The 27,547-nt window shown below is 45.9% G+C and overlaps 2 protein-coding genes across 6 annotated transcripts in view; both read left to right on the forward strand.

The window, feature by feature from the left end:
• Window positions 1-23,085, forward strand: part of LOC309395842 (uncharacterized protein) — a 196,386-nt gene extending 173,301 nt beyond the window's left edge. Inside the window, exon 2 of the mRNA XM_081960431.1 lies at window positions 20,120-23,085. Coding sequence (XP_081816557.1) covers window positions 20,476-21,465 — 990 coding nt within the window. The 5' untranslated portion in view covers window positions 20,120-20,475 and the 3' untranslated portion in view covers window positions 21,466-23,085. The remainder of the gene's footprint in view (window positions 1-20,119) is intronic.
• Window positions 1-27,547, forward strand: part of SMOX (spermine oxidase) — a 57,352-nt gene that overhangs the window by 6,278 nt on the left and 23,527 nt on the right. For 4 of the 5 annotated variants that reach the window (XR_014175988.1, XM_081960403.1, XM_081960402.1 and 1 more), the window contains exon 2: window positions 24,039-24,273. Coding sequence is in view for 4 of the 5 variants with exons in the window: in XM_081960403.1 (XP_081816529.1) it covers window positions 24,066-24,273 (208 nt within the window). In the remaining variant the exon portion in view is untranslated. Of the gene's footprint in view, window positions 1-16,592; window positions 16,729-24,038; window positions 24,274-27,547 lie in introns of those variants that run through there. The other variant, XM_081960404.1, reaches the window with a different exon arrangement.

Raw genomic sequence — 27,547 nt, forward strand, 5'->3', positions numbered from 1 at the left:
GAGAAAGAAAGAAAAGAAAGAAAGAGAGGGAGGGAGAGAATGTATAAACAGAGACATTGAATCAAAATCACATGAAGTATTAGCACCGCTTTATAAAGCCTTAGTAAGGCCACACCTGGAATACAATATCCAGGTGTTTTGGGCCTAGCAGGCCTCCCTGAAGCCTCCTGGGCCCAAAACCGCCCCCCCGCCACATGTGCACACGTCTCCCACATGCGCAGCAGAGACCCGAAAGTCAGCTGGCCAGCGGGAGGCGCGCACGCATGCACGTTGGAGTTGAGGTGGGCGACGGCTCGTGTGCCCGCAGAGAGGGCTCCGCGTGCCACCTGTGGCACATGTGCCATAGATTCACCATCACGGGTATTGGGTCTCCTGCTTGAGCAGCGGGGCTGGACTAGAAGACCTCCAAGGTCCCTTCCAGCTTTATTCTGATTCTGAGAAGAGATGTCAGTGCAGATTCTGTCAGCCAGGTCACGGTTGTCCCCAAGGAGCTTTTTCCAAAAAGGCAACTGGACTTCCTTAGTTTTTTTAACCTGGAAAACATTTCGCTTCTCATCCAAAAATTTAAAATGAAAAAAAAAAAACTTCTTGAATGAGACGCAAAAACTTTTCAAGGAAAAAACCCCAAGAAAGAGAAAAAGTTTATAGGCTTCTTGGTGCCCAGCTGAACCTGTTTCCAGCAGGAGTCAGGCGGGTGAGAAATTTGCAGAAGTAGCAGGCAAAGAGAGTCCTTGACTTACAACCGTTCATTCAGCGACTGTTCGAAGTTACAACGGCAAAGAAAAAAAAAAGATCTGTGACCATTTTTCACACTTACGACCATTCCAGACTTTGGTTGTCAGAAAGTCGCAAAAGGGGATCATGTGACACATGTGATCGTCATAAATGTGAACCAGCTGCCATGTATCCAAATTTTGATGATGTAATCATGGGGTGCAGCAGTGGGGGGTTCCATGCGCCTTAGCACCTCCGCAACGCTCCAGCTGCCATGCGCATGCACGGAAGGGCCAAAAGCTTAAAAAACCGGTAAGGAGCTCGGGCGGGCAGGTGGGCTCTCCGGAGCACCGTACCCGAACGGTATCCGGTGCTCCGGGTAGGCTCTGGTGCGCCCGTACCGGGGCGTCCCGCTTGCAACCCACCACTGGGGTGCAGCAACAGACATAAATGTGAAAAATCACCACAAGTCACTTTTTCGGCTCCGTTGTAACTTTGTACAGTCACTCAATGAACCGTTGTAAGTTGAGGACTACCGGTACAGATAGTTCTTGACTTACGATCACAATTGAGTCGGAAATACCTGTTGTTAAGTGTCTGGATTTTGATCCCTTATCGTAGGGATGCTACCAACGTCTTAACTATGAACAACGGTCATAAGTCACATTTTTCAATCCTGTTGTAACTTTGAACGGTCACTAAACGAGCTGCTGTAATTCAAGGAGTGTAATTTTACTTTCCCCTCGTCTTCCTGGCCTATACATCTTTTATTGCAATTAGTTGCTGGGTACCCAACTCCATCACTGGAGGTTTTTAAGAAGAGATTGTACAGCCATTTGTCTGAAATGGTAGAGGGTGGCCTGCTTGAGCAGGGGGTTGGACTAGAAGACCTCCAAGGTCCCTTCCAACTCTGTTATTCTGCAATACTCTGAAACCATTATTAGAGGTTATTGAATTGACCTAGATTTGTAGAGTTGGGGTTTGCTCAAGATATGAAACTGCAAGAAAAAAAAAATTCAGACTGTCTGCCTACTTTTAAAATGTCACTAGGATGTTGTTGTGTTGTAGTAGCCAAGAAATAAGTAATGCTAAAATGCTTTAGTAACAATAGGCTGGAAATTTGCAGTGAGCAGAAAAATACTTCTGATTTAATCTGTTTCTTTCAACTGGAAAATATTTTTTTTACATTGTCTGCACCGTTTGTTATTCTCATTGTTTTAGTCCAGACTGACTATTTTTTTATTTTTTTACTGTTTTCATTGTTTTAACTATTTTACTGTTTGGAGATACTTTTTTATTGCAGATTTTCTAAGCTGCCCAGAGTCTTCTGGAGTGGGAGGCCCTCTCTATTATCAAACCAATTCTTTAATTCCATTCAACGAATTAAATTATGCATTCAGTAATACATTGAAAGTCCGGCAACAGCCAGTGTCCTTCTGCAATGATATTTGTGATTTGCAAAAGAGGATTTTTTAAGGATTTCCTTTTGAATTTGTTGTGGTGGTGATAAGAGAGGAAGCAACACTTATCCATTCTCACGCTGCATAATTTTATTTTAACTTCTGCTTTCTGCCAAAGAAAAAAAAAAGTTGAAGCCTGTTTTTTCTGCTTTGTTTTGGCTGAAGGTTGTGTATTTTGCTGACGGAATGCCCCAACTACGTTTCCTGACTAAGGGTGCACTGCCACCGCAGGTTTCAATTTTTTTTTTTTTAAGTTAATTTTAAAAAGTTAATTGGCACCGTTCTAGGATCTCTTCCTTCCTTCGTTTTGGTTTTCCTTTTAAAATAGCACGAAATGTTTTAGAAATGCTTTAATTGGTCGAATGGCTAATCAAATCTTTTGTGTGTGTGTGTGTTGGATAACTATCCCTCCTTTACGTTGGGAAGTGTTGATGTTTGGGTACATTTTGTCTCAAGGTTGATTCAGACGTGCCTAATCAAAAGCATTGTTTTAGTTCAGTTGAGCGAGAGAGGTTTTGGATTCCTGATTGCTGAAAAGTGAGGTTGAAGTTGTTTTTCAATACAATAATACAATACAATAATACAATAGTAGAGTTGGAAGGGACCTTGGAGGTCTTCTAGTCCAACCCCCTGCCTAGGCAGGAAACCCTATACCGTTTCAGACAGATGACTATCCAACATCTTCTTAAAGACTTCCAGCGTTGGGGCATTCACAACTTCTGGAGGCAAGTTGTTCCACTGATTAATTGTTCTAACTGTCAGGAAATTTCTCCCCAGTTCTAAGTTGCTTCTCTCCTTGATTAGTTTCCACCCATTGCTTCTTGTTCTACCCTCAGGTGCCTTGGAGAATAGTTTGACTCCCTCTTCTTTGGGGCAACCCCTGAGATATTGGAAGACTGCTATCATGTCTCCCCTAGTCCTTCTTTCTCTTAAGCTAGACATACCTAGTTCCTGCAACCGTTCTTCATATGTTTTAGTCTCCAGTCCCCTAATCATAATTTTCAAAGATCTCTTGGAGATACCTGCCATTCGGTGTGCAGATAGGCTTAAGATACAGAAGGATCTTGACGGACTTGAACATTGGATGCTATCTAACAAAATGAAATTCAGTGGTGAAAAAAGTAAGGCTGTACATTTAGGCAAAAAATGCACAGGTACAGTATATGAGGTACCTCGCTCAATAGTAGTAGCTGTGAGAGGGATCTTGGTGTCCTAGCGGAAGGGACCTTGGAGGTCTTCTAGTCCAACCCCCCACCCTCCTGCTCAAGCAGGAGAACCTCTACCGTTTCAGACAGATGGCTGTCCAATCTCTTCTTCAAAACCTCCAGTAATGGAGCACCCACAACTTCCGGAATCAAACATTTCCATTGATTAATTATTCTCACAGTCAGGAAATTCCCCCTTACTTCCAGGTTGCTTCTCTCCTTGATTAGTTTCCATCCGTTGCTTGCCTTCAGGGGCTTTGCATACTAGCCTGACCCCCCCTTCTTTGGGGCAGCCCCTCAAATATTGGAAGACTGCTATCATGTCACCTGTAGTCCTTGTCTTCTGAACTTTTACAGAATACAGAATAACATCATTGTGCATCATTTCTGTCTTCTTTTCTTTTGGGTCCGTTTTGGGGGACCTTGAGAAGAATGAAATCAATGCAATGTGCAAAAGGATGACGAGGCTCTGCTAACTTAAGCAGGCCTGAACTGAGTATAGAATGACAGAATTGGAAGGGACCTTGGAGGTCTTCTAGTCCAACCCCCCCTTTTGAAGCAGGAGACACTGTACCATTCCGGACAAATGGTTGCTCAGTCTCTTCTTAACCTGAACTGAACTGCCATTTCTTTCTGCTATTTATTTTGAACTGAATTGCTATTTCTTTTCTTTTTTTCCTACTGTGTAAGAGAACACAGGAACTTATTGTGGGTGTTTTTTTCTTTTCTGGAAAGAGACAGTGTCAACCTAGTTCACATTGGAGGTTCTGAAAACAGGCACGAGAGATGCGGTCACAAAGCAGAAGGGAAAGCACCACTAAAAAAACGCTAACTCAACATGAAAGAGTCAAGAGGAAAGAGTCTCTTCTTCTTTTCACGATGGAACCAAAACATCCGACGAGAAATGAGTTGGTGATTTTTGGGCCTGGCAGGTTTCTAACATCTGTGGCTTAAATTGGGGCTCCTGTGATGCTGAAGATCCAGAGTTTAATTCATGAGGAAAAATCATTTTGCTTTAAAACTGATATATGTCCCCATCTCTTCCTCCAGCTTGGAGCTTCTGGGGTGGGGGATTATGGCCCTTTTATGACCAGTGGACTTCAACTCCCAGAATTCCTGAGCCAGTCTGGCCATAATTCTGGGAGGATCAAAGAGGCTCAGGAATTCTGGGAGTTGGAGTCCACAGGTCATAAAAGGGCCATAATTCTGGGAGGATCAAAGAGGCTCAGGAACTCTGGGAGTTGAAGTCCACAGGTCATAAAAGGGCCATAATTCTGGGAGGATCAAAGGGGATCAGGAATTCTGGGAGTTGAAGTCCACCGGTTATAAAAGGGCCATAATTATGGGAGGATCAAAGAGGCTCAGGAACTCTGGGACTTGAAGTCCACAGGTCATAAAAGGGCCATAATTCTGGGAGGATCAAAGAGGCTGAGGAATTCTGGGAGTTGAAGTCCACAGGTTATAAAAGGCCCATAATTCTGGGAGGATCAAAGGGGCTCAGGAATTCTGGGAGTTGAAGTCCACAGGTCATAAAAGGGCCATAATTCTGGGAGGATCAAAGAGGCTGAGGAATTCTGGGAGTTGAAGTCCACAGGTTATAAAAGGCCCATAATTCTGGGAGGATCAAAGGGGATCAGGAATTCTGGGAGTTGAAGTCCACAGGTTATAAAAGGCCCATAATTCTGGGAGGATCAAAGAGGCTCAGGAACTCTGGGACTTGAAGTCCACAGGTCATAAAAGGGCCATAATTCTGGGAGGATCAAAGAGGCTGAGGAATTCTGGGAGTTGAAGTCCACAGGTTATAAAAGGCCCATAATTCTGGGAGGATCAAAGGGGATCAGGAATTCTGGGAGTTGAAGTCCACAGGTCATAAAAGGGCCATAATTCTGGGAGGATCAAAGAGGCTCAGGAATTCTGGGAGTTGGAGTCCACAGGTCATAAAAGGGCCATAATTCTGGGAGGATCAAAGAGGCTCAGGAATTCTGGGAGTTGGAGTCCACAGGTCGTAAAAGGCCCATAATTCTGGGAGGATCAAAGAGGCTGAGGAATTCTGGGAGTTGAAGTCCACAGGTCATAAAAGGGCCATAATTCTGGGAGGATCAAAGAGGCTCAGGAATGGCGACTGGGAAGGTCACAAACAGCAATCAGGTGACCCTTGGATAGTACAACAGTCACAAATACAGGTAGTCCTTGACTTACAACCACAACTGGGCCCAAAGTTTCTGTTGTTAAGTGAGTTTCACCCCACTTTACAACCCGGAACCCACTCCTGTAGTCACCCGGTTGTTAAGTGAACCTGGCTTCCCCCTTGACTTTGCTTGTCAGAAGGCCGCAGAAGAGGATCACGAAACCTTGGGACACTGCGACCGTCGTAAATAGGAGCCAGTTGCTGAGCCTCCGAATTTGGATCTCGTGATGATGGGGACGCTGCAAATGTTGTCATTGTGAAAAACGGCTATAGGTCACATTTTTCACTGCCTTTGTAACTATGAACCGTCACTAAACGAAGGGCCGTCAGTCGAGGACTACCTATATGGCCCTCTTCACGAAGCAGACCAGTTAGTCAAGATCCCTTTGCCGCACACGGCTGCTTTGTGTGCGTTGATGTGTCTGTGTAAACATGCGCACAACCCAGCAGTTGTGTTCTTGAAGGTGCCACTTAGTGAAAAATCCCTTTGCTGTGTGCAGCTGGTGTTTGTGCATTGCACACACGGAGGCTTCCCAGCACTGCTGGCCTGTCATGTGTGCAACCTGGTAAAAAGCCCTTTGCTGTGTGCAGCTGGTGCTTGTGCATTGCACACACACAGTGGCTCCCAGCTGTGCTGTTTCTTCCCCCTTGTGGTGATGCTTCTGAGTTCGGATTCCGTAGCATCTTCTGCTATGAGTGGATTGAAACGGGGGCTAAAAACGCTTCTCCCACGTGGAATGCCATTCTCCTGAATTAATTTCCCAGATTGACGGAGGCAGATTCCAAATCTGCAAGCTATTCAGAACCAGTTAGGAAAAATTCGCTGCCTGCCAATTTGTGAAGCCCAGTGCTGTGTTTGCAAATATGGGAAGCAGAATTGGAAAGGAAGGTAGTCCTGGACTTACAACCATTCACTAGAAGTTACAACAGCTCTGAGAAAAGTGACTTACTGTTGTGGCATGCCAGCGGCCATTGGAGCTGGCAGCAGATTCAGCCAGTGAGGAGGTCGGGGAGGAACCTGGGCCAGTCCTGGAGTCTGGGGAAGGCTCAGACGAGGGCTCTGTGTTGGAGGCAGAGAGGGGGCCAGGGCTGTATGCCAGTTCTCAGCTGCCTTCGGAGTCAGACATCAGTGGGGCAGAAGAACAGCTGGAGCCTGTTCCCAGTGTACGAATGAGCAGAGCTGCCAGACGAAGGGAAGAGCTAAAGAACAGGGGTCGACTTGGGAGTAAGGCCACAGGTGGACGATGAATGGCCCCTCCCAGAGGGAATAAAAGAGGAGCGAAAGGGGAGTGGAGTTTGCAGGAGAGAATGAATTCGCTTAATTGGTTCGTGACTCTCCAGGACTCCTGGCCAAGTTCTGCAGATTTTGGCTTGGCAGCTCTCCAAGCCAGAGAAGGTCTGTGACTGTAAATCCTTCCTTGAAAGACTTTGCTGGATATGAATGAGCAGAATTCACAGTCAATTAATAAAAGGTTTTTTTGTTGGGACAAGGAGTTTGCTTCATGCTCTTGGGAAGCCTCGGTCAGAACAGTTATGGCCGTTTTTCACACTTATAACTTTGGCAGCATCCCCGTGGTCACCCGATCAAAATTCAGCCGTTTGGTAATTGGTTCATATTTACGACGGTCGCAGCGTCACAGCAGGTTACGTTATCTCCTTTTGCGACCTAGGGACAAGCAGAGTCAACGGGGGGGGGGGGGGAGAGCCAGATTCATCCAACCAACAGCGTGGCTGACTTAACAGCTGCAGGGATTCACTTAACAGCCGTGGCAAGAAAAGTCGTAAAACAGGGCACAACTCACTTCACAAATTTCTCTCTTAGAAACAGGAATTTTGGGCCACCTGCCTCAATCTTTCTGGGGCAACAGAGTTTGGGGTCATTTCTTTCAAAGACTAGGGAAGGTAGACCAAAACGGATCTCGTTTTGGTCCAGGAGGCGTGGAAGACACCTCAGGACAAAAGAGAGATTTAGGGAAGAAAAACATTGCATGTTAAAACGCTAAGGCCAAACCGCCAAAAAAGGAAACAGCCCAATTAAGGGATGGGTTCTACTGCCAAGTGTGATGGCTGTGGCCAAGAATTCTGCATCCTTTGGATTGGAGGTGATTACCTAATCAGGTAACAGGCAGGTTAATATCTTTGCAATGAGAAGAAGCAGCTGTTTTCAAGGACGTTGAAAGCTGATGTCAACCGCCCCCAAAGGAAGGAGTCTTTCAAAATCAGAACAGAGCTGGAAGGGACCTTGGAGGCCTTCTAGTCCAAGCCCATGTAGAAATAGGAGGCCAGGGTTGGCTAAAAGTTTGGTCATCGCATGCCGAAAGCGTGCGCGTGAGACAGCATGCTCGCGCACCCGCTTCCATAATCCAACGCGTATGTGATGCATCCCACTCCCCTGTGCATGTATGCATGACACCCTGCGCATGTGTGCATGGCATGCGACACGGTCCCTCTGCCTGTCTTTGGCAGAGACGCGAAAATCAGCTGGTTGATGGGAGGCGCGCAAGCATGCGCGGTTGAGCTGTACTGGGGCAATGGCTTGCCTGCCCGCAGAGAGGGCTCTGCGTGCCCCCTGTGTGTGCCATAGGGTTGCCAACGCAGCCCTCTACCATTTCAGACAAATAGCTGCCCAGTCTCTTCTTAAAAGCGTCCATTGATGAAGCACCCACAACTTCTGGTGGCAAGCTGTTCCCCTGGTTAATTGTCCTCACTGCCAGGAAGTTTCTCCTTCCTTCCAGGTTGAATCTCTTCTGGATTAATTCCCATCCATTGTTTTTTGTCCTGCCTTCTGGTGCTTTGGAAAATAGCTTGATCCCCTCCTCTCTGTGGCAGCCCCTCAAATATTGGAAGACTGCTCTCCTGTCTCCCTTGCTCCTTCTTCCTTCCTTCCTTCCTTCCTTCCTTCCTTCCTTCCTTCCTTCCTTCCTTCCTTCCTTCCTTCCTTCCTTCCTTCCTTTCTTTCCTGGCTTCCTTCCTCCCTCCCTCCCTCCCTCCATTTTTTTGTCTCTTTATCTCTCTCTCTCTTTCACCCATCCATCCATATATCAATCAATCCATCATCTCTCTCTCTCTCTGTCTTTCTCTCTCTCTCTCCCTCCCTCTCCCCCCTCTCTCTTTCATACCAGTGGGGCAGGGAAAGGCTCCTATCCTAAGCTGCCTTTCATGCAGTTGTTTTAAAAAGGGGCCATTAAGGGGAATGAAGAAGAGAGTCTCCCAACATTGCTGAATACGAAAGCCGTTTCCTCTTGCAGCTCTTGCTGCCTTGAAAAGAGAAGGAGGCATGGAAGGAAGAGCCAGCTTCCTCCAGATCCTTCCCTTTGTGGGCAGCTTTTCATTCTCCTTGAAAAAAAAAGGTTTTTGCTTTGAATGAAAGAAAACCCTTTGGGGGATTGGGGTTACTTCCTTTCTCCCTGGACCTCCTGTCCAAAGGAAGACATGGGGCTTTATTCCTTTATTCATGTGCAAATGTTTCATCCTTTTTCCTTTTTTTGGAAAAAGGAAATAATAGCAACCCATTCATTGCTTTTTTTGGGGGGGGTTGGTTGGTTCCTGGGGTGCTTTTCACAAGTCCAGATTTTATATGTAGCAAATTAGGGGAAAAAAAGGGAGAGAAATGGAAGGAAAAAAAGGAAGGAAAGAGGGAGGAAGGAAGTTAAAAGAGGTGAGAGGAAGGAAGGAAAGGAAAGAAGGAGGAAGGAAAGGAGATGGGAAGGGGACAGTGGGATGAAGAGAGGAAAGAGGGAAGGAAGAAAGGGAAATAAGTTAAAAGATGAGAGAAGGAGGGTGGGAGCAAGAGAAAGAAGAAGGGAAGGGGACAGAGGAACGAAGGAATAGAGTAAAGTGGAGTAGAGTAGAATAGAAAAGAATAGAAGAGTTGGAAGGGACCTTGGAGGTCTTCTAGTCCAACCCCCTGCTCAGGCAGGAAACCCCTTCAGACAGATGGTTATCCAATCTCTTGGATAAGGAAGGAAGGAGGGAAAGAGGAAAGAAAGAGAAGGAAGAAAGTTAAAAGAGAAGGGAGGGAAGAAAGAAAAGAAGGGAAAAAGAAAGAGAAAGATGGAAGGAAGGACAAAGGGGAGATGGGGGAAGGGAGGGAGGGAAGAGAGGGAAGAAAAGGCAGGCAGGCAAGAAGGAAGGAAGAAAAAAAAAGAAAGAAAGGAAAGAAAAAAGGAAGGAAGGAAGACTAGAGGGAAGAAAAGGCAGGCAGGCAATAATAAATGAAGGAAGGAAGGAAAGAAGAAAGTTAAAGATAGCCAGCTGGTATATACAAAGCAAATATTCCCTCTTTCTCAGTTTTCTCCCCCTTCTTTCTGGCATTTTGTCTGCTCCCCTCCTTGTCCTCTTTTAAAAAAGGATTTGAGGGGGTCCTTGGTGTTCTGGAAACTTCTTTTCTTGCAGGCTTTTCATTAACCCCCAGCCTCTTACTCAGCTCTTGGCCCTGATAAAAATAGAAGTTGATTCTTGGCCTTGCCTTAAAACTGATCTCCTTTGTTATGGGAGCTTCTTGGGTATCTGCAGTAGAAGCCTCCTTATCTCTCCAGCCATTGTGTCCTGAACAAGTGATCAGTGGAACAGAAGTTGCCTCCAGAACTTGGGAATGCTCCAACACTGGAAGTCTTTAAGAAGTTGGATAACTTCATTTGTCTGAAGTGGTGTGGGGTTTCCTGCCTGAGCAGGGGGTTGGACTAGAAGACCTCCAAGGTCCCTTCCAACTCTGGTTACTCTGATTCATGCCTTTAAGTCAGGGGTGTCCAAACTTGGGAACTTTAAGACTTGTGGACTTCAACTCCCAGAATTCCCCAGCCAGCCATGCTGGCTGGGGAATTCTGGGAGTTGAAGTCCACAAGTCTTAAAGTTCCCAAGTTTGGACACCCCTGCTTTAAGTGAACAAACCTGCTTCACAAGAGGGAGAATGCAGACTGTTTGCTGATGGGCTTTGTGGTTTCTTTTAACAACTCCCTGCTTCTTAAATTATTTTTTTATTAAATTATTTGGGAGAGTGGGGTGTTGGAAGAATGAAAAGCATCCGTGTTGCAAATCAGCTTCCACCGCTTTGTTTTATTCCGGGGAGACGTAAAAGGAATAGCAGTGAGACGGGGTAAAGTTTTGCTAAAAATATTATTTGCCACGCAACGGTCTTCAGGGTAGGATTCTCCAGTTGTGAAGACAGCCACGAAGGGTGTTATTTTGGGAGGTTTCGAGGTTTATTGCAGTCTTTAAAAAAAAAATCGCCTTCTCATCATACGTCCCCAAAGTTATAAAAAGCACAGAGAAGGAGGATGGAATAGTAATTTAAAGAAATGACAGGTATGCAATAAAAAAAAAAGAAATGGAAATATAGCTAAATTTGGTTTAGACTGTCTCCTGGTTATTGGCCTAAAGTCATCCAGTCGGTTTTAAGGCCTAAAGCGGGACTAGAACTCACCATCTCCTGGTGATTAACCCAAAGTCACCCAGCCATCTGTCATGCCTAAGGTGGGACTAGAACTCACCGTCGCCTGGTGATTGATCCAAAGTCACCCAGCCATCTGTCATGCCTAACGTTGGACTAGAACTCACCGTCGCCTGGTGATTGATCCAAAGTCACCCAGCCATCTGTCATGCCTAAGGTGGAACTGGAACTCACCGTCGCCTGGTGATTGATCCAAAGTCATCCAGCCATCTGTCATGCCTAAGGTGGGACTAGAACTCACTGTCGCCTGGTGATTGATCCAAAGTCACCCAGCCATCTGTCATGCCTAAGGTGGGACTAGAACTCACCGTCGCCTGGTGATTGGCCCAAAGTCACCCAGCCATCCGTCATGCCTAAGGTGGGACTAGAACTCACCGTCGCCTGGTGATTGATCCAAAGTCACCCAGCCATCCGTCATGCCTAAGGTGGGACTAGAACTCACCGTCGCCTGGTGATTGGCCCAAAGTCACCCAGCCATCTGTCATGCCTAAGGTGGGACTAGAACTCACCATCTCCTGGTGATTGGCCCAAAGTCACCCATCCTTCTTTCATGCCTAAGGCGGGACTAGAACTCACTGTCGCCTGGTGATTGATCCAAAGTCACCCAGCCATCTGTCATGCCGAAGGTGGGACTAGAACTCACTGTCGCCTGGTGATTGATCCAAAGTCACCCATCCTTCTTTCATGCCTAAGGCGGGACTAGAACTCACTGTCTCCTGGTTTCTAGCCTTCACCCCTGAAACTGTCTGAGCTGTGGTTTTGTCCCTGTAGGTGGGTGTAACACCAGCGTGTCACTAATTTAAGAACTGCCGCGATTCATTTAACAAAGGAGGTGAGAAAAGTCGTAAAACGCAGCAAATTCACTTCACAAATTTCTCCCTTCACAACATCAATTTTGGGCTCAAATTGTGGTCACACGTGGTCAAATTGAGAACTACCTGCTAGTCGCTTTTCCAGCTGTGGAGTTTTGCAAATATCCCAAATATTTTTTCCGGGATCTTTTTTTTTCAGACACGTGGCGGCTAGAAACGCCTGGCTTATCCCAAGCCATCCCCCAGTTTTGTCCCTTTGTAACTCTAAAGGTTGTCGTCATTTCTCTGGCCGCCATCCCGTTCGAGATCTGCAAGATATTCTTCTCAGCCTGGGAAGTTTATCCCCCGTGTCCAAAATAGCAGAGACCCAGGTTTCGTGGGCGAGTTTTGTCTCCGTTTTGTGGTTGTTAGAAAGCCGGAGTATCCAACAGCTGGATTTAATTGCAAATCTAAAGATTTTGTGCAATCGGCTTTTTGTAAATCCTTGACACGTTGCAGGGGCTTTTGGGCTCCGAGATGTCTAGATGTTTTGACAGGGGCTTGTTGTTAACAGTGAGCAAAATAGGAGCAGCAGTCCACTTGCAGGCCTTTTTCCCCATGCCCTATCTTCTTGGGGGCAGAGAACTGGGCACGAGTAGTCTAGTAAAGAGAAGGACCAGGGGAGACATGAGAGCAGTCTTCCAGTATTTGTGGAGCTGCCCCAGAGACGAGGGGGGCTCAAGCTGTTTTCCAAGGCACCAAAGCCCAGATGAGGAATAGTGGACGGAAACGGATCAAGGAGAGATTCAACCTGGAAATAAGGAGAACATTTTCTGAATCAACCAATGGAACAGGAAATTGCCTTCGGAAGTTGTGGGAGCTTCATCACTGGGAGCTTTCAAGGAGAGGGACTGCCATCTGTCAGAAATGGTGTAGGGTTTCCTGCTTGGGCGGAGGGGGGGGGTTGGACTAGATGACCTACAAGGTCCTTTCCAACTCTTGTTAATCTGTTAAAACATCTTGCATTCATCCGTAAAATGTAAAATGAACTGACTTTCTCATTGGAAGGAATCAGCCTTTTCTCCTTTCCAAACTGGCTGGCTACCTTTTCCTTCCTTCCTTCCTTCCTTCCTTCCTTCCTCCCTCCCTCCCTCCCTCCCTCCCCAATTCTCCTTCCTTCCTTCCCTCCAATTTTCCTTCCTTCCATCCTTTTCTCCCTCTCCATTTCTCCTTCCTCCCTGCCTCCCTCCCTCCCCAATTCTCCTTCCTTCCTTCTCTCCCTCTCCAATTCTCCTTCCTTCCTTCCTTCCTTCCTTCCTTCCTTCCTTCCCTCCAATTTTCCTTCCTTCCATCCTTTTCTCCCTCTCCATTTCTCCTCCCTCCCTCCCTCCCTCCCCAATTCTCCTTCCTTCCTTCTCTCCCTCTCCAATTCTCCTTCCTTCCTTCCTTCCTTCCTTCCTTCCTTCCTTCCTTCCTTCCCTCCCTCCAATTTTCCTTCCTTCCATCCTTTTCTCCCTCTCCATTTCTCCTTCCTCCCTCCCTCCCTCCCCAATTCTCCTTCCTTCCTTCTCTCCCTCTCCAATTCTCCTTCCTTCCTTCCTTCCTTCCTTCCTTCCTTCCTTCCTTCCTTCCCTCCCTCCAATTTTCCTTCCAACGTTTTCTCCCTCTCCTTTTCTCCTTCCTCCCTCCCTCCCCAATTCTCCTTCCTTCCTTCTCTCCCTCTCCAATTCTCCTTCATTCCTTCCTTCCTTCCTTCCTTCCCTCCCTCCAATTTTCCTTCCTTCCGTCGTTTTCTCCCTCTCCATTTCTCCTCCCTCCCTCCCTCCCTCCCTTCTCTCTCTCTCCAATTTTCCTTCTGAAAAGAAGGACTAGCGGTGACATGATAGCAACGTTCCAATATTTGGGGGGCTGCCCCAAAGAAGAGGGAGTCAACCTATTCTCCAAAGCCTCTGAAGGCAGGACAAGAAACAATGGATGGAAACTAACCAAGGAGAGAGACAACCTGGAGGGACTTCCTGATAGTGAGAACAATTAACCAGTGGAACAGCATGCCTCCAGAAATTGTGGGGGCTCCATCACGGGGGTTTTTAAAGAAGAGATTGGACAATCCTTTGTCTGAAATGGTAGAGCAGGGGTGTCCAAACTTGGGAACTTTAAGACTTGTGGACTTCAACTCCCAGAATTCCCCAGCCAGCATGGCTGGCTGGGGAATTCTGGAAGTTGAAGTCCACAAGTCTTAAAGTTCCCAAGTTTGGACACCCCTGTGGTAGAGGGTCTCCTGCTTGAGCGGGAGGTTGGACTAGAAGACCTCCAAGGTCCTTTCCAACTCTTGTTATTCTGCAATTCTCTGAAACAAGCCTTGGCCTTTGCTGGAAAAAAAAACCCTATGAAAAGAATTTGAAGCATGTGAGCGTCATTGAGGTTTCACCCGGGAGATGCCACAAATAAACCCTACCAGTTGAACCATGCTCCCACCTGCCCCACGGCAGCTGTGCCCACCCAGCCATACTCTCGAGGGTGAACTTGTGGTGAACTCTGCAACAGTGTGTAGTGGGTGGGTGTGGGTGCGCCCGCATGCATTCCTTCCCCCCTGAATGCGCCGCTTGTCTCTTTAAAGCCAGCGTTGAAACTCAAAGGTTCTGGATTCAGAACCTGGAACGGGATTCAGAGAAGAGCAGCTAAGAGGACGAAAGGCCTGGAGACTAAAATAGAGGAAGAAGAAACGGTTGCAGGATTTGGGGATGGGCCAGTAGTGGGTTCTGGACGCCATTACTATCGGTTCAGCGCCCAAAGTTTTTTGCGCAGGTGCGCATTGGCACTTAAAATAGTCTGTGCTTGCGCACAACATTAAAAAAGGAACACATATGACGTTGTTTTCGATGAACCGCTTGTTTTTGATGTTTCCGCGCGTGTGCAGAACAGAAAATCAAGATGGCGCCACCGAGGATAGAACCGGTTCCGTCACATGTCCACCGGAGTTACTACCTATTCGGCTGAACCGGACCACACGTGGATTTGCGCCAAAGCGCTGGAAATCTGAATACCAGCTGGTCAGCGTGTGCATTCCTGTTTTTATGGCCGTTTTCAGGCCATTTGGGGAGCATTTTCAGGGCCATTTTGGCCTAAAGACTACCCGTAAATGGCCCCCAAAACCTGCCTGAAAATGGCCTGGACAAGGAACAATGGATGGGAAGTCATCCAGGAGAGAAGCAACCTGGGATTAAGGAGAAGCTCTCCTTCCTTTCTTCCTCCCTCCCTCCCTTCTGTTTTACGTTCCTTCTCTTTCTTCCCTCTTTCCCTTCCTTCATCCCTCTGTCCCTTTCCTTCCTTCCTTCTTCTTTCCCTCCTTCCCTCCCTCTTTTAATTTCCTTCTCTTTCTTCCCTCTTCCCTTCTTTCATCCCTCTGTCCCTTTCTTTCTTTCCTTCCTTCTTCTTTCCCTCCTTCCCTCCCTCCTCTTTTAATTTCCTTCTCTTTCTTCCCTCTTCCCTTCTTTCATCCCTCTGTCCCTTTCTTTCTTTCCTTCCTTCTTCTTTCCCTCCTTCCCTCCCTCCTCTTTTAACTTCTCTTTCTTCCCTCTTTCCCTTCCTTCATCCCTGTCTCTTCCAGCTCTGTTCTGAACGGAATTTAAAATTGAAGTACCTTTCCTATAAGCCTCCCTCTGCCATGGCCTGCCTTCCTACAAGCCATCTTCCCAGGTGTTTTGTCTCCAACCTGCTCTCTCTGCAAAGCTACCTGTGGCTTTCTTTGTGCCTGTCCCAATGTCACAAACATTCGGTGTCTACCTACCTATCTCTCACTCTCTCTCCCCCCCCACATCTCTGTCTCTATCGTCTCCATCTCTATCATCTCTGTTGTCCGTCTATCCATCTGTCTGTGTCCGTCTGTCTGTCTATCCATCCATCTATCCATCTAACCATCCTATCATCTATAATTATCTATCCACCCATCTATCTATCCACCTACCTACCTTCCATCTGCCTGCCTGCCTGTCTATCTGGAAGATAGGTAGGGAGGTAGGAAGAGACAGACAGACAAACAGACAGTTTGTCTGTCTGTCTCTTCCTACCTCCCTACCTATCTTCCATCTGTATGTCTGTATGTCTGTCTATATGTCTATCTATCCATCCATCCATCCATCCATCTATCCACCTACCTATCTTCCATCTGCCTGCCTACCTGTCTATCTGTCTGTCTGTCTGTCTGTCTGTCTGTCTCTTCCTACCTCCCTACCTATCTTCCATCTGTCTGTCTTCTATATGTGTATCCATCCTTCCATCTATCCACCTACCTACCTACCTATCTTCCATCTGCCTACCAGCCTGCCTGTCTATATTTGTCTGTCTGTCTGTCTGTCTGTCTGTCTGTCTCTATCCATCCATCCATCTATCTGTCCTCTCTCCCCCTCTCTCTTTTGCTAGTTAGTATTCTGCTTTTATTATTTTTTCAGTAACACATCCATCACACCTTCCTCCTCTTATTTTCCCCATAACAATAACCCTGCGAGGTGCGTTGGCCTGAGAGAGAGAGGTACTGGCCCACAGGCACCCACCTGGCTTCTGTGCCCAAGCTTGAGACTAGAACTCACCGTCTCCTGGTAATTGGCTCAAAAGTCTCCCCGGTGGCTTCCAAGGGAGACGTTCTAACTTTCCTTAATTCCCCCCCCCCCCCCCCCGGCCTGGATACGTGGTCTCCATTCCAGGAAATCTGCTTCTGGATTTCCCCCATGCACCCCACCCCTTCCTTTCCTTGCCCAAACCAGCCCGAACAATCGGATACGAAGTCAGGCATGTGGCAAGCGACCTCCAAGTTGGCTAGCTGGCTTCGTTGCTTATAAAAAGTGGGGATCATTGCCCGGCTGTTGCTTTGTGGTGGAGACTTGCCAGAGGAACCAGTTGGACGGAACAGGGGGCTGGGTCACAGGTAGGCTTGGTCTGCGAAAGTTGTGTGTGTGTGTGTGTGGTTGTGTTTGCAAATGGAACATTTTCCCTTTTGGAGAAAGGTGGAAAATACGACTGGATTTCTTTCTTTTGTTCCCCCCAAAGATTTTTTAAAAAAATTCTCTTGCATACCATTTTAAGTATTCATTCACATGACTATTCTTCTTCTTTGCATTTATCATTCTTATACATTTCTTATTTCATTTAACAGGTTATAATATGCCGTTTGGGTTGCTTTATTTACCGTCCCTTCCTCCTTTTGTAATCCCACCTTGTTTTCTCTTTCTTTTCTCCCTCCCTCCCTTCTCTACTTCCTTCCTTCCTTCCTCCTCTCCTTCCCCTTCCTTCTTCCCTTCCCTTTCTCCGATTCCTGCTCTTCCCCTTCCCCTTCCTACCCTCTCTCCTTCTTTCTCTCCCTTCCTACCCTCTCTCCTTCTCTTTCTCTCCCTTCCATCCTCCTCTCTTTACCTCTTTCTTTTTTCCCCTGTCTTCCTTTCATTCTCTCCTCCTCTCTCCCTTTCTTTTTCTCTTGTTGTTGGTGTATATTTCAAAACTCAGTTTATGTCTCCTTGGGATGGTATTTCCGCCAACCCAAATATGATTTAGTATCATTTCTTATTTCCTTACCTTCGCTAGTCTACCCTAGTTATGTTCCCCCCTCCCCTTTATATTGGATTTCTTTTTAAAATATATTTATTATTATTATTATTTAAGTTATACATTTATATATTGTGTGTGAACAGAGTTGGTTCCGGGTATTATTCATATTAATCCAATTCACAGTAACAATATGAATAATCTATATCACATTTCTCAAACATGTAATCTTTATTATATTGTTCCAACATATACATTCAAAAAAATGCCTAACTCCTCATCTTCATCTCTACCTTTACCTCTGTCTTCCTTGTTCTATCTAGACATTTCTCTATTATAGATGAACAAATTTAACTAAGTTTCCATTTATATTGATCCAGTTTAGGCTAACCTCGTTAACAATCTCTACCACATTTATCAAGTTTATATAATCCTTATTATATTATGCATCTCCTCTTTAGTGTGACAATTCTTACCCATTTTTCCATTTTAATCCAATTCACAATAACAGTGAAACGCGACTGGGTTTTGCAAGCCTGCAAAATATGCCTTGCTCGTCTGCGCGTGCGAAGGAAAGAACTTGCACGCCTGAGTGTGAGGGGAAGGGGGAAAGCTGGATTTCGTCCCTATGGCCCGTCTCCCCCCCCACCCCAATCTTGTTCTTCTGCGAAAAGCGAATCAAAGAAAACATGTGTTTGCGTGCGTGCAGTTTGGAGACAAGTCGAACATCTGGATTTTGTCCCTACTCCACAAACACATTTCTTGTTCTTCTGTGAATGGGAACAAAGGGGGGGGAAAAAACCTCGGTGTGTTTTTGCGTGGGTGCAGCAACACTTCATCGGCTCTGTTCCAGGTCCCAGGAGAACTTTTGAGTCCAAAAAAGGTGGGTGGGAATTTGAGAAGGGGACAGTTTTTGCTCCCCCGCACCACCAAACAGACACAGGGGTGTGAGCTGCTCCCAAGTTCGGTCGTTGTGTGTGCAAAGCTGCATACGTCCTTGTGTACTTTGGCTGGTGTGCGTGTGTATTCAGCTGGTTGATTCCTGAAGAGACATGACGTCAGTTGGCCTGGTTGAAGTTTTCTTTCTTTTTTCTTCGCGCTGCAGGTTCTGGTTTTGTGAATCGATTTTCCCTCGGGTTTTTTTTTTTTTGGCAAGGAATGGGGTTTCAGAGGGTTGCAGAATATCAGAGTTGGAAGGGACCTTGGAGGTCTTCTAGTCCAACCCTCTGCTCAAGCAGGAGACCTCCTCCCCTTTCGGACCAATGGTTATCCAATGTTTTCTTTAAAAGCTCCAGTGATGGATCACCCACAAAGTCTGGTGGCAAGTTGTTCCCCTGGTTAATTGTTCTCACTGATAGATTATGTTGAGTTCCATAAATGCGCCATTTGCTTTAGAAAAAAGTGGGATTGGAAGTGAGCTCAACTCGTTTATCCCTTCGGGATATAATCCACATGGTTTTCTTGGCAACAAGAGAAAAGTTATTTATTTATTTGCAGGTCATAAATAAGCTTACAGCAGCTCGTTTAGTGAGCGTTCGAAGAGACAACCGCAGGAGGGGGGGGGGGAAAGCGGCGTGACTGTTTTTCACACTTACGACTGTTGCAGCACCAAATCACGTGTGGCCACTGGCTCCTATTTGTGATGGTGGCAGTGTCCCCGTCACTGCGATCCCCTTTTGCGACCTCAACGGGAAAGCCGGATTCACTTAACGACCGCGCGACTAACAACTGCAGGGGTTCGCTTAACGACGATGGCAAGAAAGGCCGTAAAAACGGGGGCAAAACTCACTTAACAACTGTCTCCCTTGGCAACAGAAATTTTGGGCTCCTTTATGGTCGTACGTCGAGGACTACCGAGATAAGGTGGTTTGCACGCCCAAATTATTCGTGTAAACTCATCTAAGTGCTAGCAGATTCCTTCTGATTTTTGCCACCTAATCCAGGGGTGTCCAAACTTGGGAACTTTAAGACTTGTGGACTTCAACTCCCAGAATTCCCCAGCCAGCATGGGGAATGGCTGGCTGGGGAATTCTGGGAGTTGAAGTCCACAAGTCTTAAAGTTCCCAAGTTTGGACACCCCAGACCTAATCTCCAAAATTATTTAGAATGGAATAGAATAACAGAGTTGGAAGGGACCTTGGAGGTCTTCTAGTCCAACCCCCTGCCTAGGCAGGAAATTCTATACCATTTAAGACAAATGGTTGTCCAATCTCTTCTTAAAGACTTCCAGTGTTGGGGCATTCACAACTTCTGGAGGCAAGGAGTTCCACTGATTAATCGTTCTTTATTAGATTTTATTATTGGTGAACCTCCAATCACGTAACTCCTGCAATACAGCGACCGTCTTAAATATGCGCCCCGCATCCGAATTTTGATCACGTGACAACAGGGGAAGTGTGGAAAAACGGCCCTAAGTCACTTTTTTCAACTTGGAACGGTCACTAAACAAGCGATTGTTAAGTTGAACGCCGCCTGTTGATCCGAGGTTCATATCGGCGGTTTGGTCCCTCCAGGGAAGATCTGGAGGGCTCGAAAACGGCCTACAACGCAAAAGGCCGTCCCGGAAATAGATCTTGAGCTGTGAATGTTGGCGGATGACAGGAAATTACACAAATGTCATTTCGGAGACACGAGACGTCTGCCAGGACACAGCCTGGTTTCCTCCTTCTGTTTATGCTGCTCTTGCAAAGGAGACGTAAACAGGTCATGCTTGTCCCAAAAGGGCTTTTTTTCCCAAGAGGCTACTGGACTTTCTGGTTTTTTTTTTCTTTGAAGAGGTTTCACTTCTCATCCAAGGAGCTTCTTCAGCTCTGACTGGATAGTGGGGAAGGAAAGATTCAAATGACCAGCTGTCTGCAAGGAATATAAATCCTTCCCTTCCCCACCATCCAAGTCAGAGCTGAAGAAGCTTCTTGGATGAGAAGCGAAACATCTTCAAAGAAAAACAAGAAAATATAGGAACGGAAGGGAAGAAAAGAAAAGAGAACGGGAGGAAAGAAGGAAAGAAAAGGAAGGAAAGAGAAAGAGAGGAAAGGAGGAAAGAAGGGGAAAAAAGAGAAAGGGAGGAAAGAAGGAAAGGAAGGAAAGAGAAAGGGAGGAAAGAAGGAAAGGAAAGGAAGGGAAGAAAAAAGAAATGGAGGAAAGAAGGAAAGAAAAGGAAGGAAAGAGAAAGGGAGGAAAGAAGGAAAGGAAAGGAAGGGAAGAAAAGAAAAGAAAGGGAGGAAAGAAGGAAAGAAAAGGAAGGAAAGAGACAGGGAGGAAAGGAGAAAAGAAGGGAAGGAAAGGAAGAAAAGAGAAAGGAAAGAAGGGAAGGAAAGGAAGGAAAGAGAAAGGGAGGAAAGAAGGAAAGGAAAGGAAAGAAAGAGAAAGAGGAAAGAAGGAAAGAAAAGGAAGGAAAGAGAAAGAGAGGAAAGAAGGGAAGAAAAGAGAAAGGGAGGAAAGGGAAGGAAAGGGAAGGAAAGGAAGAAAAGTGAAAGGGAGGAAAGAAGGAAAGAAAAGGAAGGAAAGAGACAGGGAGGAAAGGAGAAAAGAAGGGAAGGAAAGGAAAGGAAGAAAAGAGAAAGGGAGGAAAGAAGGAAAGGAAAGGAAAGAAAGAGAAAGAGGAAAGAAGGAAAAGAGAGGAAAGAAAAGGAAGAAAAAAGGGAGGAAAGAAGGAAAGGAAAGGAAAAAAAGCGAAGGAGGAAAGAAGGAAAGGAAAGGAAAGAAAGAGAAAGAGGAAAGAAGGAAAAGAGAGGAAAGAAAAGGAAGAAAAAAGGGAGGAAAGAAGGAAAGGAAAAAAAGCGAAGGAGGAAAGAAGGAAAGGAAAGGAAAGAAAGAGAAAGAGGAAAGAAGGAAAAGAGAGGAAAGAAAAGGAAGAAAAAAGGGAGGAAAGAAGGAAAGGAAAGGAAGAAAAGGGAAAGGGAGGAAAGAAGGAAAGGAAAGGAAAGAAAGAGAAAGAGGAAAGAAGGAAAAGAGAGGAAAGAAAAGGAAGGAAAAGGGAGGAAAGAAGGAAAGGAAAGGAAAAAAAGCGAAGGAGGAAAGAAGGAAAGGAAAGGAAAATGTCTGTGACCGTCATAAATATGAACCCGTTGCCGATGATCTGAATTTTGATCAGTTGACCATGGGGGTGCTACTACGGTCATAAATGTGAAAAAAAGTCCTAAGTCGCTTTTCCAGGGCCTTGAAACTTCCGTCACTAAATGAATGGTTATAAGTCGAGGATTACCTGTACAATCTCTAAAAAGATGTTCTTCTGCTCAGAAGTTTAAAGCAGGCATCCAAAACGTTGATCAAACGCAGATGTTTCCAGATCAGGTGCCCTCATTTCCCAGGGACCAGATAAGACTCCTGTTGTGATGCCAACGGGAACATTTATTTTATTTTATCCCAGAAGACAATAGTGGGAACTTACACATGCTATGTTAGATCTTTTCCTGCCAGATCCGGTTGTATAAATCAAGCCTTATCTCCAGGAGATGCCCACGCATTCCTTCCTTAATGGTTTCGGACAGTGTGCTTTTTTGATGGCTTCAGATTCTTTAGAAAAAAAGAAGAAGAAGAAAAAAAACCAGGGAAAAAAACTTACTGCGTGGCACTTTCCTAGCTGAGATATTTTGCCTTTGTCAAATGAGGCATATTATCCATAGAGAGAGAAGGCAAAATCGGTGGCAAAATGTTTGCATTGGTGTATTGGTGTGTATATGCATGTGTGTAAAGGCGTACATGCATACATGCCCCCCCCCTCCCCAAACAAAATCCGGCGTGTAAGAAATTTGATGGCATTGGCCTAAAGTAGTGTTTTTCAATTTTGGCGACTTTAAGATGGGTGGACTTCAATTCCCAGAATTTCTCAGTCAGTGTGTGTGGACTCCAACTCCCAGAATTCCCCCACCAATATGTCTGGACTTCAACTCCCAGAATTCCACAGTTGTTATGTGTAGATTTCAATTCCCAGAATTCCTCAGTCAGTGTGTGTGGACTTCAGCTCCCAGAATTCCCCCACCAATATGTCTGGACGTCAACTCCCAGAATTTCACAGATGTTATGTGTAGATTTCAACTCCTAGAATTCCTCAGTCAGTGTGTGTGGACTTCAACTCCCAGAATTCCCACACCAATATATCTGGACTTCAACTCCCAGAATTCCACAGTTGTTATGTGTAGATTTCAATTCCCAGAATTCCTCAGTTAGTGTGTGTGGACTTCAACTCCCAGAATACCCACACCAATATGTCTGGACTTCAATTCCCAGAATTCCACAGTTGTTATGTGTAGATTTCAATTCCCAGAATTCCTCAGTTAGTGTGTGTGGACTTCAACTCCCAGAATTCCCCCACCAATATGTCTGGACTTCAACTCCCAGAATTCCACAGTTGTTATGTGTAGATTTCAATTCCCAGAATTCCTCAGTCAGTGTGTGTGGACTTCAGCTCCCAGAATTCCCCCACCAATATGTCTGGACTTCAACTCCCAGAATTCCACAGTTGTTATGTGTAGATTTCAATTCCCAGAATTCCTCAGTTAGTGTGTGTGGACTTCAACTCCCAGAATTCCCACACCAATATGTCTGGACTTCAATTCCCAGAATTCCGCAGTCATTACGTGTAGATTTCAACTCCCAGAATTCCTCAGTATGTCTAGACTTCAACTCCCAGATTTCCCCAGTCATTATGTATGGACTTCATCTCCCAGAATTCCCAATCTCTGTGGGAGATTGCAACTCCCAGAATTCCCCAGTCAGTGTATGTGGCTTTCAACTCCCAGAATTCCCCAATCAATATGTATGGACCAATTTCCAGAATTCCCCAGTCATTATGTGTGGACTTCAACTCCCAGAATTCTCCAGTCATTATGTGTAGATTGCAACTCCCAGAATTCCCCAGTCAGCATGTGTGGACTTCAACTCCCAGAATTCCTCAGTCGTGTGTAGATTTCAACTCCCAGAATTCCCCAACCAGTTATCATTCAGCAATGTCATTCAGCAATGACCCATCCATTTCTACTCTTGACCCCCACCCGTTTACAGAAAAAGGGCTGAACCTTGGGTACCCCAAATCTAATTTCCTTCAAAACCCTCTTTTTCCCGCCGCCACCAGGCATGGGGGGGGGGGGCTCTCTATTTTTCATTCGGTAATTCAGTGCAATGTTATCTCATTCCTACTGCTCAGCTCTGTTGTTAATTTTGGGGGGATGGCCAATTCCCTCTTGGCTCCGCACCCAACTTTTTAGAGGGTACCCCAACTGCACCACTTCAGTGGGGTCCTTGACCCCTCCCAAAAGACAGCAGCCGTTATCTTTTAGTGTGTTTCCTGTGGGTCTCAAGAAGCCAATCCATGGGGCAGCGTCTGGTTTTTTTTTTTAAAAAAAAAACAACCTTCAACCACAAAATTGCCCCTCTGGTAGATCCGACGTATCTATAAAAAGAAACCCCAGATCTTAAAAATGGATGCCTGCTCTAAAAATGCCCCTTTTGATCACTGGGTAGTTTCTGAAGCTTTTCAAGTCTGAGGCATTTTTATTCCAGGCTGGTCTTTGGTGCTTCCCGGCGAATTCCGGCTGATGCAGGATTTTAGGTCAGCTTATCCTGTGGCTCGGACGATTCTTCCAGACAGAGTCTCGAGAGCCTGAGTGGAAGGGATCTTAAGGGGACAAGAGGAACAGCCTTGGCTCTGCGGATCCACTGAAGGGATATATTTTTTTTGTTTCAATCTCTCGGCAGGTTCATTAGAAAGAGAGTTTGGACGGCATGCAAAGTGGTGATATATCGGCAGAGAGTACGGATGATCCTCTTAGTAGTGGCCCACGAGGAGCACGACAGCCGCGAATAGTAGTGATCGGCGCGGGCCTCGCTGGCCTCTCGGCAGCCAAAACCCTCCTAGAAAACGGATTCACGGATGTGACAGTTCTCGAAGCGTCGGATCGAATCGGAGGCAGAGTCCAAAGCGTGAAACTCGGTAAGGGGGCGTTTGGCTTCGATCCCGGGAGTGATTTTTCTGAAACAGTGTAAGGTTTCCTGCTTGAGCAGGGGGTTGGACTAGATGACCTACAAGGTCCCTTCCAACTCTGTTCTTCTGTGATTCTCAAATATGGAGATGGGATGTGGAGGTTGCAGAGAGAACCCCCCCCCCACCTCCGTCCCCAGCATAGCACTTCTGATGCAAGCAGAAATTAAAGTATTTGCTAATTTATTAAATTTTTATCCCATCTTTATTACTTTATACTTTTATAAATTTATTTAATACTCCTTCTTCCTACCACTTTCCCCCCACAACAACAACTCTGTGGGATAGATTGACTGATAGAAAATGACTGGTGCAAAGTCACCCAGCTGGTTTTTATGGCTAACGCAGGACTAGAACTCACTGTCCCCTGGTGATTGGCCCACAGTCACCCAGTGGGCTTCCAATGCCTAAGGCAGGTCTAGAACTTACTGTCTCCTGATTCCTAGGCCAGCACCTTCACCAATGGGTCTTTTCTGTGTGTGTGTGTGTGTGTGTGTGTGTGTGTGTGTGAGAGAGAGAGAGAGAGAGAGAGAGAGAGAGAGAATTGGAGAAATGTGTATTGGGTAGAGGACTCTTAGTAACTTTAAAGTTGATCGTAATTTTTTCAGTTTAGGGATGTGGGGATCAAAAGGGGAAATAGATGCATAAAAAAAGATAAAGGTTCCCCTCGCGCATATGTGCTAGTCGTTCCTGACTCTAGGGGGCGGTGCTCATCTCCGTTTCAAAGCCAAAGAGCCAGCGCTGTCCGAAGACGTCTCCGTGGTCATGTGGCCGGCATGACTAAGGTGCACGGAACGCTGCTCCCTTCCCACCAAAGGTGGTTCCTATTTTTCTACTTGCATTTTTTACGTGCTTTCGAACTGCTAGGTTGGCAGAAGCTGGGACAAGGGAGCTCACTCCGTTACGAGGCACTAGTGATTCAAACCTCCGAACTGCCGACCTTTCTGATCGACCAGATCCCCTGATGCTGGCTTTCCCGATGACTTTGATCGTTGGAAGGTTGCAAAAAGGGACGCTGCAACCGTCATAAATATGAGTCAGTTGCCAAGTGTCCGAATTTTGATTGTGTGACAAAATGGGGATGGCTGCAGCAGTTATAAGTGTGAAAAACAGTTGAAAGTTTTTTATTTTTTATTAGTTTATATTATAAAATACAAAACGAAGAGTAGGAAAAACAGGGGAGGAAAAAGAGAAGGGAGGAGTGTAGAAAAGAAGGGAAAAAGAAAGAAAAGGCACTGACTTTCTGAATCCCTTTGGTGCAGTAAAATAAGAGAGCATAACAACCTCAACTTTTTACTTTTACATAAGGGTGTGAAGTCTGTAGAGATTCTCCGTCATCCCGGTCCTGGTTGTCCCCAAAATGCTTTTTCTTTTCAGGAGGCAACTGGGCTTTCTTGTTTTTTTCTTTTGAAGACATTTCACTTCTCATCCAAGAAGCTTCTTCAGCTTCTGACAGGATAGTGCGGAATGGAAGGATTTATCTTCTTTGCAGACAGCTGGTCATTTGCATCCTTTTAGAGCAGGGGTGTCCAAACTTGGGAACTTTAAGACTTGTAGACTTCAACTCCCAGAATTCCCCAGCCAATCCGCTCACACAGAGGGGGACTTCTCCGGGTGCCGTCCGTTAAACAGTGTCGGGGGGCGACACCCAGGAGCAGGGCCTTCTCTGTGATGGGCCCAGCCCTGTGGAATGACCTCCCCCTTGACATCAGGATTACTTCCGATCTCCGCTCCTTCCGTGTAAAGCTCAAGACCCACCTTTTTCAATTATCTGGCCTGGCTCAACCATAGTTTATCCTATTCCTCCTGACAGTCCTTTTAAATTTGTAATTTTATTTGGGGTATTTTTAATGGTTAATTTTATTATTATTATTGTGATATATGTAATTGTTACCTCCTCCGTGTATGTATATGTATGTGTATGTGTGTATGTGTATGTTTATATGTATTTATGTATGTTTTTATTGTACGCCGCCCCGAGTCCCTTGTGGAGAGGGAGCGGCTAACAAATTAAATTATTATTATTATTATTATTAAAGTTCCCAAGTTTGGACACCCCTGTTTTAGAGGGTTGTTGAGGCCACTTGGAGGTTTATCTCTGTCCTCAGGGTCCCCTGAGTGGTGCAAAGAGTCCCTGCAGTCTGCAATTTTTTTCCCCTCTGGAAATCCATTCCTTAGTCCCACGCCATTCCAAGGGTCTTCATTCAAAATTGTATAGCTAAAAGTCTTCAAAAGAAAAAACAACAACAAGAAAGTCCAGTTGCCTCCTGAAAAAGCACCTTTGGGATAGCTAATCGGTAAAAGTCGGAATCAAAGTTTCATCTCCCCCCCCCCCCAATCTTGAGCACAAAGTCCAGAAGTGGTTTCCAGGTAGATGGAAAAGTCATTGTGTTTTTTTTCTTCTTCTTTCCTTTTATCAAAGCAGTCCATTAGTCCTCTCTGCTAATTCCATCAACGTTCGCACTCCCCCCCTCCATGGTGGGGATCAAAGGGGCCTTCCATTTTTGTGCATAAATCTTACTTAAGGTTTAAGCCCAAAAGATAAATTAAATCGATCTCGCTGCCATCGACCTATAGAACCTCAAACTTCCAATCCCCTCCCCCCCATCTTTTTTCCATTAAACCCCAAAGTTTCTTACTAGGTCAAATACCACCAAGTAAGTGTGGAAAATGGTGTTCTGACTGAGGCTTCCCAAGAGCATGAAGCAAACAAAAACCCTTTTTTATTAATTTACTGTGAATTCTGCTCATTCACATCCAGCAAAGTCTTTCAAGGGAGGATTTACAGTCACAGACCTTATCTGGCTTGGAGAGCTGCCAGGCCGATCTCTGCAGAACTTGGCCAGGAGTCTCGGAGAGTCACGAACCAATTAAGCGAACTCATTGCCTCCTGCAAACTCCACTCCCCTTTCACTCCCCTTTTATTTCCCCTGGGAGGGGCCATTCATCATCCACCTGTGGCCTCACTTCCAAGTTGACCCCTGTTCTTTAGCTGTTCCTTTCCTCTGGCTGCTGGGAACAGGCTCCAGCTGTTCTTCTGCTCCACTGATGTCTGACTCCAAAGGCAGTTGATAACTGTCCAACGGCCCTGGCCCCCTCCCTGCCTCCGACACAGATCCCTCATCAGAGCCTTCCCCAGACTCCAGGACTGGCCCAGGTTCCTCCCTAACCTCCACACTGTCCGAATCTGCTGCCAGATCCGCTGGTCGCTGGTGGGCCACAACAA

The sequence above is a fragment of the Natrix helvetica genome (genome assembly GCF_964273705.1).
Source record: "Natrix helvetica genome assembly, chromosome: 7".
Taxonomy (NCBI): domain Eukaryota; kingdom Metazoa; phylum Chordata; class Lepidosauria; order Squamata; family Natricidae; genus Natrix; species Natrix helvetica.